Here is a 19,675-nt window from a genome sequence, read left to right on the forward strand (position 1 = left end):
GCACCACTGATGGTGTGGAGAGATTGTTAGAGAGCACTACTGAGGGTGCTATGATTACTGATGTGGGCACTACTGAGGGTTCCCCCACTGTTGTTCCAGTGGGTTCCGGGAAACCGGACCCCCCTGCTTGTTGATGATTCGCCGGCGCATTGCGCTACAGGTTTGCTTCACCCAATCCATTTTCTTTTAATGTTTATGTATGCATTGGGGACAACTGCATCTATTTTTGTTGGGGCTGGGGTAAATGGATTGTGAGTGATAGGGTGAAATCTGAATAACCCAACTCATGAATCCTCTCTTGGGGTTTTCTTGCCTGTGTTCTTTTTCCCCAAGGGATTGTTTAATTTTTGTTGAACCGGCATGTCTTAGGATCGTATGTGTAGAAGCATGACGAAGAAAGACGCATGATGGCTTATGATACCCCCCAGATTTCGGGGTTGAACAAAATTAAGGGAAAACAAGTAAATGATAGGATGACAAATATAGGGAAAAAAGAGGTTTAAAGCCGAGTGTAATGTCAAGGAGGGCAGAAAATCACTAAGCAGCACCCAAATGTACCACACCTGACCCTGAGCCTACGTTACAAGCCAAAAAAGTCCTATAGTGATCCTAGAGTCTATTTTGGAAAGTCTAAGCAGTGAAAATAAGGGCAAGCTTATGACATTGAGCACTAACTATATTTGAAATTACTTATAAGTGTGAGTGTTGAATAAATCCTTGTACCATGAATGTCATTCATTCTTGGGAAAAGGGGATTTCGTTTGAAGTAAGGGCACTAGTTACATTGACGAAAAATTGGTACTTTGGTGATAGTGAGAAGGTGTATGTTGTGTGGCAGTTGGTCAATCTGTGTCATGGTGTGATCCACATGAATTGGCTTGTCGAGTCTAAGAGAACGAATGTGCACCCGAACAATGACGAGGGTAGAGAGCCATGTGATTGCTTGGGTTTGAAAATGCTTGTTTCTATACAAGTGTCGTTTAGAGTTGTAGTGCGTCGCTTGAGGACAAACAACGAATAAGTTGAAGGTGTTGATATACCGTGAGTTTACGGTATTTCTAATACATTTCACTTACAAGTTGTGTGTGTCTAGGGCCTTTTTATATTGGTTTTTTATGTGTTTTTATCATGTTTTGCAGGAAAGATGTTCAGGGGCGGAAGTATAGAGACAACTGAAAGAAATGCAGAAACAGGGCATTCACGGAGGTGATCTACGGACCGTAGGTCCATCCACGGTCCGTAAGTGATGACCGTAGATCAACAGGCATGGTATTAAGGACGAATCAAGGAAATCTGATCGAGTGTGGAACCACGGGGTCCATTGACGGTTCGTAGATTGATCTACGGACCGTACTGTTGATCCGTAGAATGATACTGCGAGGCTTCCAGTACCCGATTTTTGAAGATTCTAAGTATGGAGCTACGGAGGGGATTGACGGACCGTAGATCGATCTACGGTCCGTACTGCTAGTCCGTCGTTTGCTTCAGAGAAGCTGATTTTTGGAAGCGGAAATATTTTCTAAGTCCTGGCTTACGGAAGGGACTTACGGACCGTAGATCCATTGACGGTCCGTAACTCAGTCTCGTGGATTGAAGACGCGTACCTGAACAAACTTTCCTTAATTTGTTTCCCTTTTTACTTAGGATTTGTTTTCTATAAATAGGGCATGTAAGCCTCGTTTTTGGGGGTTAGACATTATTATTCTATTTTTACTTTGTGACTTTGGAGATTAAGTTGCAACCCTAGCAATTATTGATTTCCTACATTCGTGTTGAAGATTTTGGCTTTGCAATTCAAGTTGAAATTCTGGGTTTATTATTCTCGTTACGTAAGTTCATGATTTATTCATCTAATATTATGAATTGTGTTCTTGCTAATATGGGTAACTAAATCCACAACTAGGGTAGTGGGAACCATGAGCGATTAACAAAGTATGAATAGTAAATAAGTAATTCTTGAATAGTGTTTTGTATGCATTAATAATTCTTTCGTTTAAAAGTCTTTTTAACGAGTGCACGCGTTAGAACTCACCTTGTTGCTACTTGCCGGATCAAGGAGGTAATCAACAAGAAAAGAATTATCAACATAGATTTAGTGTGATACTATCTAATAGGCTAGTATCGATTGGTGCGAAGTAGTAACTAAGCCAAACATCGATTATGATGTCTAATATGAGGTAAAGGTAAGGGTTAGTAAATTATACACACGCAGCCGGATCAAGGTGCGGGGTCAAATTCTCTAGATGCCGGATCAAGGTGCGGGGTCAAATTCTCTAGATGCCGGATCAAGGATTTAGAGATACCTAACTTATCACTTTACATGTAACACACTGGGAAAGGATTGCGATTACTAGGATTACTACGTTATGAGCTTGTGGGGAACACGTCTACCCTAGTTAATTTTCTCATCTTGATAACAATCGAAATTGACTTTTGTTTATTGATTACTGACTGAATTCTTATAATTTGTTTCACAAATCCCCCCTTTTTTTATTTCTTGTTTCTGGAAGTGTTTTGGCTAATTGAATATAATTGTTGGTTAAAGTAAAGTCTAAACCATCTTCCTCGTGGGATCGATCCCAACCTACAAGTTGGGTTCTTTACTTGATAACGATCACTTATACTTCTTTAGGGAGGTGTAATTAGAGCGTATCAGCATACCGGAACGTGGTACCCGATCCAATGTTTATGCTGGAATGTGGCAACCGATCCCATAATTATGCCGGAACGTGGAAACCGATCCAAGTTAGTGTGTCGGAATGCAACACCCTATTCATTCAACAAGACACAATCACAATCACAAAGCACATTCTCATAATCATACAATCAAGTCATGATTCATGGCATTCATCATTCATATATCCCCATTTACAATTAATTGATCAATAATGAAACATTCACATACATACATGTATCATAATGAAGCAAGAACAAACATACATCACACAATCATAGAATCACAACCATCACCTACCTCGAAACAAGCTTGAAACCCTAAGAAACTTGATTCTTCCCTTTCCGGATTCGTTTCGCTTGGTCTTGGTCTACAAATAATTAATATAACACGAGAATCAATAAACAATAACTAATTACCTGAATTACCAAAAATCCTATCAACCCTAGATCAAACCCATGATCCCATATTCCAAATTAGGGCTTTTTCCGCCACTGTTTCCAAGTCAAAATCCTTTCCCATCGATAATTACCCATTAGATTACGTACTACGGATCGAAAAATGGATTTGAGGAGTTAAAATCTTACCTTTAGCCTCAAGAATGGTGGAAAACTGTCAAGAAAAGACCTGGGTTCGTTCCTTAGCTCTCAAGTTTGAAAATTGCAGAATAAAATATTTTTGGTGTTTATTTACGACTTTAAGTCGCGTCTGGCCCGCCACAGCGGTCCTCACCCCGCTACAGGGGCCCTGCCCTGGCGGCAAAAATCTCTGCCAAAGCGGCTTTGCACGAAACAGTGAGCTATTTTAATAATTCCAATACCCCCATTTCACAACACGCCTTCAACCAACGACACTCAAAAACTATCCATTCACGGTAAGATCAATTTCGGGAGTTCTACTCACCCGAATTCAATTCCGTAAAGTCGTACGGGTTCCTTAACGTCTTAGCTATCTACTCATGTGATCAAATTCATAATTAGATCACCCAATTACTACCAGATTTTCCTAGATCTCACAGACTTCGATTTCCTCCAAATCTGGACTAGGTTGGGAAATCTCAAGTTACTATGAAAAAGTTTTCTGACCCAAAATTTTTCCCTGTTAGCTTTTCTATAACGACGGAACCCAGTCGTTACTCTCTCCCTTTTCAAGAACTTTTTTCAATTTTGCATCACGGGAGTATGCTGAGCAATTCAGCACCGTAATTCTCTTAAGCCAAAACAAACAGGCTTATCATTCATACAAAACCAAATTTCATGTATTTTTTTGTCACTTTTTACACGTCGCAACAACATATAGTGGACCATCTGTCCATTGAACTTGAAATGTTCTGAAATATGCCTCAAGTGCCCAAAACAAGTGCCTTTAAAATCATCATAATTTTTTTCTTGAACTAGAAGATTTATCAAATCACAATAAACAACCATCCTTGCTCTAACAAATATTTTTGCTGTAAACGATCCTATTTCATCTATCTATGTCTTTAAATCATACGACTTACCAGGAATGTCTTCTGCACAAATTGGAAAAGACAGGGGATCTTCATCCTCATCACCAGTTTGGGTATCTCTACTACTCTCATCTTCACTGTCACTTTTATCATTACTAGATTCAACATCATCACTAGACTGGGCACTACTGTCCTGGTAGTTGTCAATCTCGACCATTGTATCAGAATCAAAGTTCGACTCATGTTCTTTCACAATATTTTTTTTCTTTTTTGAAGCTTTGGAAACTTCTTCAACCTTCCTTTTCTTATTTTTAGAAGCATAAGGATCATATCGTTTAATGATGCCGCCTCTAGTTTTAGCCATATTGTACTATATACAAGCAAAAATAAATTTGTCATTTCAAAATATCGACCACTAGTCTATTAGCACAATCAAACCTTACATTAAAAACACATGCAAAAGAAGTAGGAGTTCAAACAGAAATCGATAGTAAAATCGCAAGCATAAAACTTTAAAATCGATTAAATCGATCAAAATACCATAAATTTTTTCAAATCGCTAACATATAAACTTTTATAAAATTTCTATGCATTATCCAAATCAAAACGTCATTAACGATGCCAAATAAGAAACATAAACTAAAAAGGGTCAGATTTTCAAAAGTTTAAGCAAATATCTAAACTTCACTACACTACCGCAATTAAAAAATAAATCAAATAGGGGTAAAAGTTACTGGAAATACAATGATGAAACTTACCTGAGAGGAAGAAGATTGAACACGATTCAACTGAACTTGGGGAAGAATATTGAACAAAATAGACCCGATTCACTTCGTTTGAAATCTTCCGGAACTATTATGGGATCGTACGTTTGTTTATGGTTTCAAGAATAGAAGATTGGAAAGGTTGGTTCTTGGAGAAAGATGTTTTATGGAGGTTTACGAAATCGATAAAGCTGATATATGGAAGATCAAAAGCCACATTGGAGAGCAAAGTTCTGAGGTTTCATCGGAAAAAGGATTTTCTGATAACCCAATATATTAATTTTTTTAATATTGGGATTGTACTTTATTTTTGGAGGGATTAAATTTATTTAATATTTGAAGTGTTGGGAAGAAAATGATTTTTCAAAACTTGTATTTTATCCCCCAAGTTTTTAAAGTGTTAAAAAGGCCCCTGACCCCACAAGCCTACCCCACTTTTTGACTTTTTCTTAAAGTAAACCTACAAAATAAATCAAAAAGAAATGGGGTGGCTATGGACTAAATTAAGTTATATTGGTGGGCACAACACCAAGTCTTCTCCAGTAACTTCCATTTTTCAGAATTTAGAATCGGTAAACTCAAAGTTCTAGTTCCTTTGGACTTGGTATGTTTTTAGATCAAAGAAGTCCATTTAGTTTATGATGACAGATAATATCCCTATGTCCCTATCCTCATTCAACAATCTTCTGTATAATCAATTGGAGCCGAATACATATATAGACATAAACGATCAAAGGCACAATGGATGGTTGAATTTGTAGTATAAACATGTCAACTAAAGGTTTGAATGTGTGTATACAGATTTTCCATTTACAAATAGGTAAGCCTGGACACAAATCAGTAAATAGAAGAAAAAAAAAAGTCATGATTTTTAATGGTTTTGGGGATACTTATCAAATTCCAATTCCGCTAAGCACTTGTAGGATATTTCAGCATCAAATTTTCCGGCGATTCCATCATATTTCTGGTCAAAAAACTATGTCTTGCACCAGTGGGTGTCTACATGATTTACGAGAAAAATATAGTTGCAAGGATCAGAGTTCATAGAGTCCAAGCTCTTCATAAGTAGAGTGGTCAGGGCAAAAATGATATGAAAATGATACATTGCTTAACAAACTTTGATTTTCTTCTCAACCAACAAACATCCTCATTTCTTCAGAGTCACTTCACTGGCTAAGGGATGCAGGATGCACTTCCAGATCACTCTCATTACAAATCTACAGAAACAAACCAAATTTGATTTTTTAACAAAAGAAAGAAAAAAAAAATGGTTCTTTATGGATTTCTACTGTGATAAATAGAAATCACCACATATAAGAATGTGTTTACCTTTATAAAACCGAGATCTGCGACCATCTTGGTGCGTTTGATAATCCTGGTTTGGATCACTCCTCTGATGTATCAATGGTCCTGAGAACACAACCCTTCTTTGTCGGCCATTATAGTCCTGTCATTTAGAAAGATACTCACATATTCAGTCATATTCTCCGTTGCACCTTTGCAATTACTTATAAGTTGCATGTATTACATGGCTTCAGATAAAAAATAAAACTTCAGATTGTAGACATGATATTTAAGTTATTTTAGCTAACAGGCAAGGTCCATTGTTGCTGTAACTTTCCAGTTTATAAAGGTCGAAATGGGAGAAGTTCATAGACTGACCACTTCTGGTGCTGATAAAGACTTCCCCTTTGAAATGCAGTTAGCTATCTTTTATTGGGTTTTTTAGTTCTAAGAAAAAAAAAACACAAAATATCATGTAGGTTGTAGCATTATTGCATATATTAAAAATACAGTACACTTATAACATTTACTACCGCTTTATGTGTCAGGTGTGTGTTTATCATAGGCATTGCACTCATTTTTCACAGACGGCAGAGATTTGCAAAGCACAACAATGATAACATCTCCATGCAAAGAAAATGAAGTTCGAGCTTAAATCAAACTCAGCTAGTTCATGAGGAGATGATAGTCTTAGACTATATAAAGAGATGACATCCCATTTTCTCAACAAATTTTGGACACTTAATACTTCCTTGCTCTCCTAGTATTGGATATTTGAAGCATGGACAACGTAGGATGAGGGCCTAACATTGGGTAAATCACGGATAGGGATGGGAACAGAAAATAGACCTTGCAGCTAACTCAACTCCAAAAACTTGATCATGAGGTGAGGACTGTCGCAAACTATATAATGACCCATTCCATTAACCGATATGGGACACTACATCCAATTCAGGCTGTAAATCTGTGAATCACGCACTAAATCAGTTGTAGTTTGACTGATGGTATCTAGTTATCAACTACTCAGATAATTGTAGTAATTCTAGAACTAGTCCTTGGTTTTGAGTTCAGCTCAAGTCTATTTCTTAAAATGGTATTAGGGTAAATAGAAATCCTGGGGGTTCAAGTCTCAGTGACACTCCAGCACTGAGGAGACATGTTGAAGGCACAGTTTTGTTTTCTTTTCAGTATGTTGAAGACAAAATTAAGAAAATAAAGTTTGTTCACTAACAGTTTTAACTTTTCAATGAAATGGTCACACAATTTAACACTGCACAACTGACTAATATCAAACGCTCGGAGGAGCGGTTGCAATTAGCCATAGAATAGCTTACGGGTCAATTTTATCCAATCCCACCCAATTCCTCCAAAAAACAAAAGCTTTCCTATGCTAGCATTACAGCAGAAAAGAAAAGTTTCAGTTTCTCACTATTAATTTCAAATAGGTATAGTAGATCAAGAATACGAACCTCTGATATCTCCTGAGACTGGTGTATATCAGATGATCCAAAAGAATCTCGTTGCTCATGATGAGTGTATTGCCTGCTAATAGAATGCTTTGCATCATTATTGCAGCCTCTGGCTTCATTGTTGATCCTGCTCGAAAAGTCATTATTACCTGGCATGTTTAAATCCAAGGTATCGGCTGAGTGTAGTACACTAGATGTGTCAAAGGCAATCAACTTTTGACTTTTTGAGTTGGCCTGTGGATGGGGCCTTGAGGCTGCAGAATCTTGCGTTCTCATTTTGGCCCATGCAGTGCCACTTGAAGCTGTTTGCGCAGGGAGAGATCGGATGCTTTCTCCTTGAGATTCTTCGGTCGTCTGAGAAGCCTCTGACACTGTATCATAAGATGGTTTCATTGATATGCGTGCCACAGTAGCTCCTTTTCCTTTAGAAATATGGCCACTACCACCAATGTTTCGACGAGCATTATGGATATTAGCTTCAGCATCCTTCATAAGGAATAAAAGGAAATTTGTCAATGTACCGTCAAAAAGGAATGTAAGTATGTGTATATGTATGACTGGAAAAAGACCTCTGTTGAGACTATGCCAAAGTTTCTCGATTCTTGAAGCGACTTTTGCACCTTTCTTGAATTTCTTGAAGCTCCAGATGCTCTCACTGTGGAACTGGCCCTCTTTCTGACAATGTAAGTGAGGGGAAAAGTTCAAAATCAAAGGAGATTAGTTTCTTAAAACTAAGCAGTTCGAGATGGATGAAATGTTTGGTGTGAACTACGTATGTTTCAGCTATAATGTTGAACTAGTACTCATACTAGTGAAGGAACAGCGACAAACCATCTTTCTTTTTATGTCTACACCTACAGATTAAATTCGTTGGCTTTTACTATCTTTGAGCTCCTTCCAGATGACCTGCACTCAATTTAAGCAACTATATGCGAAATTTGTTTTCTATGAAGGACAAAGAAGAAAGGGAATTCACCTCCTTGCTTCTTCTCGGAACTTTGCATCAATTTCCTTGTTCGGTGGATACTTAGGCAAACTTGACGGCGTACATGCGTAAGGCTTTGTATTGAAATACTGAAGAAGGTACATGACAAATGTTGAACCATAATATTAGCATGCTGAAAGAATTGTCTTAAATGTTGTCAAAACTGAGAGTTGAATTTTGAAACACAGAACAAAAAACTGAGATAACTTTACAATGAGTAAAAGATTCATGAACTGCTTTCCCCATGCCTTACCACAGAATCAAGAGCAGATGAAGCAGCTCCACGTTTATGAGGATCAATTGAAAGAAGCGTTTCTATAAGGTTGACAGCAGTTTTTGGTAATTCTTTACATCTATCTCGAAGCACACTCTCATAAGGATGTTGAGGTTTAAAAATAGTTGCTAGTGGAAGTCTAGATTTTTTCCAGTAATCCTCAGATGGAGAACCACATAGTTTGAAGATTTTATGCAATTGTTCAACCTGCAGAGTAGAGAAAAAGAAACTTTTTCACAGTTGACTAAAATCAGTAGCATTACATGGTAGTAGAGGAGTAACATCTAATCAAGCTATTATTTTCAAGAGTTCATTCATAGATCTTATAGTTGTGTAGATTTTCGTTTCCCATTTGCAAGTTATTATGATAATTATGTACAAAATGTTATCCGATCGAAAATGAAGTCCAAAAAACCGCTGACCTCAGTCCTCCCTTTTAAGAAAGGCCTCCCAAAGAACAGTTCTGCAAAAACACAACCAGCACTCCACAAATCCACCGTTAGCCCATAACTTGTTGATCCCAAGAGAAGTTCAGGAGGTCGATACCATAAAGTCACCACACGGCTTGTTAGTGGTTGTTTGTGCCTAGCACTAAGGAAATTTGCTAGACCAAAATCTGCTATTTTTAAAATTCCTTTATTGTTTACCAAAACATTGGAAGCTTTAATATCCCGATGCATTATACCTCGGGAATGACAATGCTCTAGTCCACTCAACAGCTGCTGCATATAGTATTTAATCTAATTCCATCCAAAAAAAAGAAGAGAAGAATAGAAAATGAGATGTTCATATTTTCCTAAATTTGCGAGTAAAGTGATTCAAAAAGTGATCCTTACACAACATCCAAGGGTAGAGAGACATTGTCTAATGCTAACAAACCTGTGAATCGGTGAACTTGACATCAGGACATGACAACAGTCCAGAGAGGTCATGTTCCATGTATTCAAAAACAAGGTATATGCAGCATGATAACCGAGAAGTAACTATTCCCAACAGCTTCATGACATTTGGATGGTCAAGTTTGCGTAGAACTGTTATTTCTCGAGCCATAAATCTGACACTTTCTGGCTGGAAATTGTCAAATTTCACCTTCTTCAGGGCAACCATTTTACCAGTTTCGACATCACGTGCACAATAAACACTGCTGTATGTCCCTTGTCCAATCTACAGATGTAGAAGGCAGAAAAATATTTGTAAGAAGAAATTCCCTTTGCATTCATAAGACGGTAATATTCTACTGAAATAGTCAGTCCAAACGTCCGTGTACCATTGCATATGAAATTAGGCAGTCAAGGCCTAAATATGTTATCAAAATTTTCAAATCCCTGTGGCATGTGCAGTAAACCAAGAGTCTAAAGTCAGTCTAACATTGTTCATGGTTTCCTATAAGTTCATTATAACTAGCTTGAAGAGTTAAATCTGTCACACATCGTCTTTGTTACTCTTGCTTGCAGTAAATTATTATATTAGGGTACCCCACGGTTTCCTTCAAGTTATGATTGTACTCATGTTTCAATGAACGGGGAGCTCATAATTGGCATGAGGGGAAAAATTAAGTATCCTCAAACTCTACTTAAAGCATAAACATCTCTAGGTAGGATATATGAACCTATCAATATAAATGGTATGATGAAAATTCATCCAAAAGTTATTGTTACCGCATCCGATGCTAAGAATCATTCAGAGCTAGTATTTACAAATTAACTTAAATTTCAAAGGTTCATGGTGCTTCTTCTTTCGAAATGAGATGGTCAAGAGCCCCTTCAGAATTTCAGGACATTAAGAAAATAATAAAATAAGCAGCCATAAGAATATGGAGCAAAAATCAATAAGACCAACAAAAAACAATTGTCATCGGCTCATCGTATAGTAATTAGAAAGTCAATCCTATATGGCTCATCGTGTTGGTATGTAATAACATTTAACACATACACCAATTGTCAAAACATAGTATACATTTTTATGATCTGAAATCTTGTATTATAGATAATGCAAGATTCATTTTTCTTCTCTATCACAAGAAATGATGTTTTCATTACAATAACAAACATCAACAATCCCAGTCCAGTTGGGTTCGGCTATATGAATCTTCAACATCATGTTCCATATGAAACAATTAATTACAATTGTGTGTTTCCATTGAACCAATCAAATTTAAATTCTGAATCCGCGAAGGAAGGAAGATTACCTTTTCTAATTTCTGAAAGGCATCTGATTTAAGGGGCATCCATCCCTCAATAGCTTCAGAGGCAATGGCGGTTAGCCAAACAGGCCATCCTGCAGCCAAATGTTCTCCTTCATTTAGCCTTCCAAATTTGATACTAAAATTAGCCTTTTTATCCGAATTTCCCTTTTTCGAAGCCTTAGAATTGGAGGAGCTTCGTTGGATTAACGATTCGGTCTTCTTCTCCTTTTCGGGTTCCTCTTTGATCTTCTCCAGAGGTGCAAATCCAGCCTTGACATGGTGCACATTGTGTTCAGTAATATCAGCATTAATAATAACAGGAGTTGTTAGAGAAGAATTGCGTCGTGGGGGCGGAGAATGGGCTCTGGCCTGCTTGGAGCTGACACAACCCATGTCCCCCCAAAACCCATTAAAGGAATAAAAAATCTTTGATGGGAAATGGGTGAGCTAGAGAGAAAAATGAGGATCAAAATTGAAGTCCCTACATTAGCTATTTTTCTGGGGGCGATGGCCAAAGAAATAAACACATTTGGGAAGGTCAACGTTGAACTCTTTTTTCTTTTGTGAAATCCAAGAGATTAATAAGGGTTCGTGTCCACCAGTCCCAAAGCAGAGAGAAGACAATATTTTTTGTGCATTGCCGCCATACGTGACATGCAGTCGTTAAAGTTGGTTATTCCTTTTTCTTTTTTACCCTCTTTATTTATTGAGTTTAACACATTCTCCCTCTGTTTCAATTTGTTTGTCGTTTTTCGGTTTCGTCCATTTAAAAAATAATGTTACTTTCTCTTTTTTGGCAACTCTTCTAACTTATCACATGACATGGTTAACACCACAAAATTAAATGACATTGTGATGTATTTTGATAACTATTCAAAATTAAATGACATTAGAAAACTAATGAGCCTCTGGTACAATGATGGTTCTACAAGAGGGTCACCATCATAATTTTTTTATTGTGTCATGATCAGAGTCTACACTCAAGATGTGATCGGAACTTAAGATCACATTGATTCGAAGAAGATTCTTAGTACCGGCGTGTTGCTAATGATTAAACTAACATTCTACAAACTGCAAGTAAAAGCTAAGACATAATTAACTGGGTGAAATACTTAATATATAACCAAATGAAATGATTGAAAATCCATGGAAGAACTGAACAACTAATGTATGAAATAAAACCACTATTGACTAGAGTGAGAAGAAATAAATTTGTCAGAACATGACCCCCAACTACCCTCAAAGGTAAATACTATCTGAAATAAGATTGTAACTACGAAAAACTTCATGAAGTCCCCGAACAAAGAGAACTCACCAACTGCTGCCTAGAAATGTGTCATGACCCAGGGGTACCCCCTAAATGTAACTTGGCACATGGAACCCTGAAAGGCTCCAAGTAAGCCTCTTAGCATATCATCATCACACAAGTAAAGAATAATAGAGAATAGAAACACATTTTTTAAGTCCTTAAGAAAATTTTCATCAAACTAAAGTGAAAGTCTAGACATAGTCTCATTTAACCATCTACTACAATCGAGGTCTCAAAACAGGGTCACATCCCTTACAATAGAAATCCGAAATGAAATACAAAGAAATGAAGGAAACAACAAATTGTCATTTGTCCTCGGATCCATGAGGACATACCACAAGCTTTGGGGAATAGTCTAATCCCTAGCTTGAACAAGAGTGAAGGATCACCTCAAACGCCGGAACCTACACTTTATGGAAAAAGGTAGAAAATATGGGTTAGCACAAATATGTACTAAGTATGGAAGCTATGCATAAAAATCCTTAAAACATGCAAAAAGGGACAATTTAGTTGAAACCATGCTCTTTGCAACTTTAAAAATCATCATGCACAATAGTGTAAATAATAAACCAACCATACCATAAGCAACCCTAAGCCATACGTGTGCAATGCATAGACAAGATCCCATAATCCTATCTAATACTAAGTATCACTTTTAGGCCACACATTCATGCATATCATATCTTGAACTCAACCATAGTTAATACTCATAGACAAGGGAAACATTCATGTTCATAGCTTGTATCAAGTAAAGTCACTCTTAGCAACCATTCAAATCATACATGCATAACTTCATATATCTTCATAGCATAAGGAAATAACACACCATAACCCCTTTCCAAAGTCTACTTGTGCAATGCATAAGTGAAGTCCCATACCCCCACTCACACTAAGTAGAACTCCTTGAAAATAGATATACTTCAAGTTCATGTTCTTTTCATATTCATATTCTTGTCATGTAGGTAAATATAGCCTTAACCGACATAAACCATGTGGGCTACATAGAATCCGATCACCGAAAAGAGATGTCCTACTTGCCTAAGGTAGAACTACATGTATTAGCTTTTAGGTGGATCCACTAACTAAAGACCTATGTGGGCACATAGTTATGGGATAGGGAGAAGCAATTGCTTCTAGAAACCCTAACTATTAACGTGGAGGTTTCCATCTGATATTCCTATCCACTCAGTGCTAAGCATAATTCCCTTTAAATTCATGTTAAATCTTTACTTAGGTTCATGTTCATGAGAGAATGCCTTAACACTCAAAATGACATGGTATCATGATAGCTCATAGATTCATTAGGTGAGAATGCCTTTCAGCCTTAGAATCGTTAATATGTGAGTAAACCTTTCACATCATGTTCATAGTGTTTCATGAGAATAGCCTTTCAATCAACACAACAACATTATCATAATCATAGACATTTCATGCATAGTCATGTGTAAGGGTATGGGGAGAATGATCCTGCAACAACACCACAATTACACAATAGTCATAGGATCTTCACTTTCTAAGTGAATCATAAGCTCATACACAATTCTCATCAACATGTACAAACCCTCATAATTTGTCCTACAAGGGTCATGGATCATGATTCATCAATATATATAGAATTACTTCATTGAACACGTATAATAACCTAATCCAAGTAAGCAATCCATCACATTCATAATTCGAACACAATCTACTAACAAAGACCCATATTCATGCTTCAAGATCCAATTTAGGGAAAACCTAGAAATTCATGGATTCTTAGACAATTCCATAGGAAAACATTAGTAATCCATCAAATTGATCATAATATAAGACAATAACCACATTGAAATCATTTTGAAAGTAAATTCGTGCCATAGATTGAAAACCCTAGGTTTTGGAGAATTTCAACTTTGAGAAATAGAGTTTTGAAGGGCTTCATGGAAGGAAACTATCCATTAATCAAGACTACCATACCTTGTTCTAGAATCTCCAAGAAATTTGAGGAGGAAGCCTTGACTTTGCCAAACCCTAGCTTCAAGTCTACTCTTCTTCTTCTTTGGGTTTTAGAGAGAGAAATATTGTGAGGGAGATGAAGTTTTGATTTGATTTGGGTGTTTGTGAAAAATGACTTAGTTTAGGGAATTTTGACTTAAAAACAACTTATATAGTACCCCTACAAATACCCAAAACGACCTCACTTTAATTGGACTTGAAAAGGAAAAGACTTACTTGACCCTCATTTAATGACCTCGTCCAGGCATCACGAGCCTCCTTCACGAGTCGTGGTGAGGACTACGATCCGTGGTCCCCCTCGTGAAGGTTGGGGCAGTAGCCTCTTAATTGGTGCATGAGGCTCACAAGCCCAAGGCTTTCCCACGAGGGGATCCACGAGCCATGGTCAAGACCACGAGCTGTGGTCAAGACCACGAGCCGTGGTCCCTCTCGTGGTCCTTGAGGCAGTAGCCTTGCCATTTGGGCCCCCTAGCGCAAATGCCCAAGGCATCTTCACGAGGGGCTCTACGAGCCATGGTCAGGACCATTGGCCGTGGTCCCTCTCGTGAAGTTGAGATAGTAGCTAGGCCAATTGGTGGCCACCACTACACCATTTTAGGCCTACGACCACACTAAATCTGGACAACGCTTGTAAAGTGTTGCCTAAAATACTTTTGGGGATGCTTTTAAAGCATAGCCCAAGTTTTTAACTTTTAGCTTCAATAATATTAGCAACACTTCTAAAGTGTACTCTTTAATGGTATAAGCTACACTTTATAAGTGTTGTTATAATTGGCAACACCTATTTATATAATGGCCACACTTTTAAAGTGTCCTATTTTTATAATTGTAAAAACAACACATTACAAATGTGGCCTTAGTGTTTTCACTAAAATATTATATTCCCTCCAACATTTTAACATTAAAACTTGTTCTCCCTCCAATTTTTATTGGGCAAAAAAAACATTAAAGGTTATTTTTAGCTAAAGAAAAAATAACTTTAGCTGAAGTTTCCATTTCCCTCAAACTAAAGTGAAGAATGCGATTTTCAACTGAGGAACTAAAGAAATTGGCTTTTCTCTCAAGAAGAACTGAAGAACACGTATGATTTCCCTCACAAATTTTCGTCAAACTTCAGCTGAAGAACCTGATTTTCAGCTAAAAAACTGAAGAACAATACGCTTTCTCTCAAGAAGAACTGAAGAACACCATTTTCATCTCACAGATTCCTTGTTGAAGATTGAAGAGCTAAAGAACACAATTTCCTCACAGATTCCTTGTTGAAGAGCTGTTCCATCAGATTTCTTGTTGAAAATTAAACAAAATACTTCACAGATGAACTTTCCTAGCGTCTTAAAGCTTTAGGGTTGTTGGAATAGAGTTTATTAGGTAAAAAATTCTATCTTTAAACGTCTAAATTCTAGCTTTAGGGTTATGATATTCTTGTGTATCTTTGAAATTCTAAATTTTAACTTAGAGTTTTGTTATTCTTGTGTTGTTGATACGAATTTTGTTGATTTTTAGGACTCTAGCTTGTAGTTGTATTACATATAAATAGGCTGATTATCTTTGATAGTAGTTTTTTTATTCTCTTGAATGTTGAATATACCAGCTGAAGCTAAGTCGTCTTTCTCTAAAAACTAAAGAGTTGAAGCTGGCGATACCTACGATTCTCTTCTCCCTAATACAAATTTCGTGAAGCGTAAGTAGCTACTCTACTAATAATCTAGTGCTAAAAGCAGTTTTCTTGTCAATTGACTGAATTTTTGTTTTGTGTTTAGAAGAGAAGAATAAGAAGGAATTGATTACTTTAGGGTTGTTGGGATGGAACTGATAACAACAAGGTTAAGGGAGATCACAAATAGAGAATTAAATATTAGAATGCGGAAGCACAAAGAAAAGAAACAAAAAAACTAAATAAAGATATGGGAAATTCGAAGGAAAGATCCACGAATTTCCAAAGATTAGATGTTCTAAGGCCTTGAAAAGATCCAAGTAACAACGTATAGATTTATGGAAGAAATCTAACGCCTTTACTTGAGAAAACGAATCAAAACGATAGATTCGGATCTTGACCGCTTTATGAGTAACTAAAGACAATAATTAGTATGTAGAAACTAATCACCTTCTAAAGAATACCAAAAAGAAACCAAAGATATCACAAGAAGAAGTTACTTTATACCTTAAACTATGAAACTAGTAAAGGTTTAAAGATAAATTCTCAAAGAACAAGTCACAAAGGTTCAAAGAACTCTCTCAAATATTCTTAATATCAATCTAAATTGTCTTTAATGAATGAAAAGGACTCCTATATATAGGAGAAGGGAAAAACGTCCAAGAAGCCAAACCCTAAAAAAAACAATTACAAGGAATCCTACTCTAGAAAGGAAATAAAGTAACCTAACTAGGAACAAATTTAGTACTTCTAGGAAAGCATTAAATGGTACTTAGGAGACCATAAATAGACTAAGGAAAATATTAATAACCTATATATAAATAAATAAATAAGGTAAATCCCAACTAGGAAAAGAATCTTGACAATCTTGGAAAGTTTGACTAGTCTTCTCTCAAAACTTGGGCAGAAAGCAACTCTTGTTGTGGCTGATTCTTGGACTCTTCTTGACCTTTTTTGCACGAAATTGGACCTTAAAATTCCTCATCTTGGGCTTGAATTTGGGCCACCAAATAATTGTAGCATTTGGACAATTCCTCTCCCTTGGGCTTGAGCTCTTCTTCCCCAATAAGAAACCTTTGGATCAGCGATTGAAGCCCATTGAGCTTATCATTGAACTCCTTGGTTTGAGATCTTGTTATGGGCCTCCTTGGAGTTTCTAAAGCGTCATCCTTGTCCTTCAATGGAGTAGAGCTTCCTTGGATGCTATCATTCCCCTCTTCTTGAAGAGAATTCGTCCTCGAATTCAAATCTGCATCAAAATGGGAAAGATCAGAAACATTAAAAGTAGCACTAACTTGGAACTCACCAGGAAGATCAAGTTTATAAGCATTGTCTCCAATCCTTTCAAGGACTTTGTATGGCCCACTTCCTCTAGGATCTAGTTTGGTCTTTCTTTTGGAAGGAAATCTTTCCTTTCGCATATGCACCCAAACCAAGTCACCAGGTTTAAAAACAACATATTTTCTGCCCTTATTCCTTCGCAATGCAACTTCCTTGTTCTTCTTTTCAATTGCAAGCCTTGTTTGTTCATGAATTTTCTTCATCATATCAGCCTTCTTCTTACCATCAAGATTAGCAAAATCATTAGTAGGCAAAGGCAATAAATCAAGGGGGGTAAGGGGGTTGAATCCATATACAACTTCAAAGGGAGTCTTACCAGTAGAAGAATGGAAGGTCCTATTATAAGCAAATTCTACAATAGGTAAGTAATCTTCCCAAGAAGTCAACTTTCCTTTCAAAATAGCCCTCAACATGTTCCCTAAAGTTCTATTAACCACTTCCGTTTGCCCGTCCGTTTGTGGGTGACAAGATGTAGAAAATAGCAATTTAGTTCCCAACTTTCCCCAAAGAATTCTCCAAAAGTGACTTAAGAACTTGGCATCCCTATCGCTAACAATAGTTCTAGGTATTCCATGCAATTTAACCACTTCCTTTACAAACAAGTCAGCCACATGAGATGCATCATTAGTCTTTTTACATGGGATAAAACGAGCCATTTTAGAAAATCTATCTACTACCACAAATATACTATCCTTACCATACTTAGTCCTTGGCAGCCCCAATATGAAATCCATAGAAATATCAATCCAAGGGGAATTAGAAACAGGTAAAGGAGTATAAAGACCATGCGGCAATGTTCTAGACTTAGCCTGTTTACATTCAAGACAATAAGAACACACTTTTTCAACATCCTTTCTCATGCTAGGCCAATAAAAATGTTCAGAAAGTATTTCCAGTGTTTTGGGTACACCAAAATGTCCCATTAGCCCTCCACAATGTGCTTCCCTAACAAATAGTTCACGCAACGAGCAGTTAGGAACACATAATTTATTTTCCTTGAATAGAAATTCATCTTGAAGATTAAATTTCTCAAAAGGACCTAACTTACATTCAGCAAAAATCTCACCAAAATCAGAATCATTAGCATAGAGGAACTTGATTTGGTCAAAACCCAATAACTTTGAAGTAAGAGTAGAGATCAAAACATACCTTCTTGAGAGTGCATCAGCAACCACATTCTCCTTTCCTTGTTTGTAAGCAATTACATAAGGAAAAGTTTCAATAAACTCTACCCATTTAGCATGCCTACGACTAAGTTTACCTTGGCTCTTCAAGTATTTTAATGACTCATGATCAGTCTTGACCACAAATTCTCGAGGCCACAAGTAGTGCTGCCATGTAGCTAACGCCCTCACCAAGGCATATAGCTCTTTATCATAAGTTGAGTAGTTCAATGTTGCTCCACTTAGCTTTTCACTAAAGTAGGCAATTGGCTTGGAGTCTTGCATCAAAACTGCACCTATGCCCTTACCAGAGGCATCACACTCAACTTCAAAAGACTTAGAAAAATCAGGCAATTGCAAAAGAGGCGCAGAACACAATTTATCCTTCAGCAAGTTAAATGCATCATCTTGTTCCTTTCCCCATGTAAAAACCTTATCTTTTTTTATAACTTCAGTTAAAGGAGCAGCAATGGTGCTAAAGTCTCGCACAAACCTCCTATAAAAACTAGCAAGTCCATGAAAACTCCTAACTTCAGTTACACTATTAGGTTTAGGCCATTCTTTTATTGCCTTGATTTTCTCATCATCTACTTCAACTCCCTTAGAACTGACCACAAACCCTAAGAAAACCACACGATCCACACAGAAAGTACACTTTTTGAGATTAGCAAATAAGCGCTGATTTCTAAGAACTTCAAAAACTTGTTTTAAGTGCTCTAGGTGTTCATCCAGATTTTGAGAAAAGATCAAGATGTCATCAAAATACACCACAATAAATTTTCCATGGAAATCTTTAAAAACATGATTCATTAGTCTCATAAAAGTGCTTGGTGCATTAGTCAAGCCAAAGGGCATAACTAACCACTCATAAAGTCCATATTTGGTCTTAAAAGCAGTTTTCCATTCATCTCCAGGATTCATACGAATCTGATGGTAACCACTCTTTAGATCAATTTTAGAAAAGATTTTGGAACCATACAGTTGGTCCAACATGTCATCAAGACGAGGGATAGGATGGCGATACTTTACCGTTATCTTGTTGATGGCTCGACAATCTACACACATCCTCCATGTTCCATCCTTTTTGGGGACCAATAGGACTGGAACAGAGCATGGGCTCATACTCTCTCG

The 19,675-nt window shown here is 37.0% G+C and overlaps 1 protein-coding gene across 1 annotated transcript; it reads right to left on the minus strand.

Moving 5' to 3' along the window:
• Positions 1-6,035: 6,035 nt before the first annotated feature.
• Positions 6,036-11,521, minus strand: LOC125832851 (cyclin-dependent kinase C-2 C-like). The gene is made up of 9 exons (XM_049512041.1): positions 11,089-11,521; positions 9,780-10,064; positions 9,323-9,640; positions 8,880-9,107; positions 8,618-8,715; positions 8,211-8,316; positions 7,642-8,127; positions 6,218-6,335; positions 6,036-6,105 (listed from the first exon to the last, which is right to left on the minus strand). Exons 1-9 carry the CDS (start codon positions 11,476-11,478, stop codon positions 6,098-6,100), a joined length of 2,037 nt encoding a protein of 678 aa, XP_049367998.1. The 5' UTR covers positions 11,479-11,521; the 3' UTR covers positions 6,036-6,097.
• Positions 11,522-19,675: the final 8,154 nt, after the last annotated feature.

Source organism: Solanum verrucosum, unplaced genomic scaffold (genome assembly GCF_900185275.1).
Source record: "Solanum verrucosum unplaced genomic scaffold, falcon-dt-bn FXZP01000174.1, whole genome shotgun sequence".
NCBI classification, from domain to species: domain Eukaryota; kingdom Viridiplantae; phylum Streptophyta; class Magnoliopsida; order Solanales; family Solanaceae; genus Solanum; species Solanum verrucosum.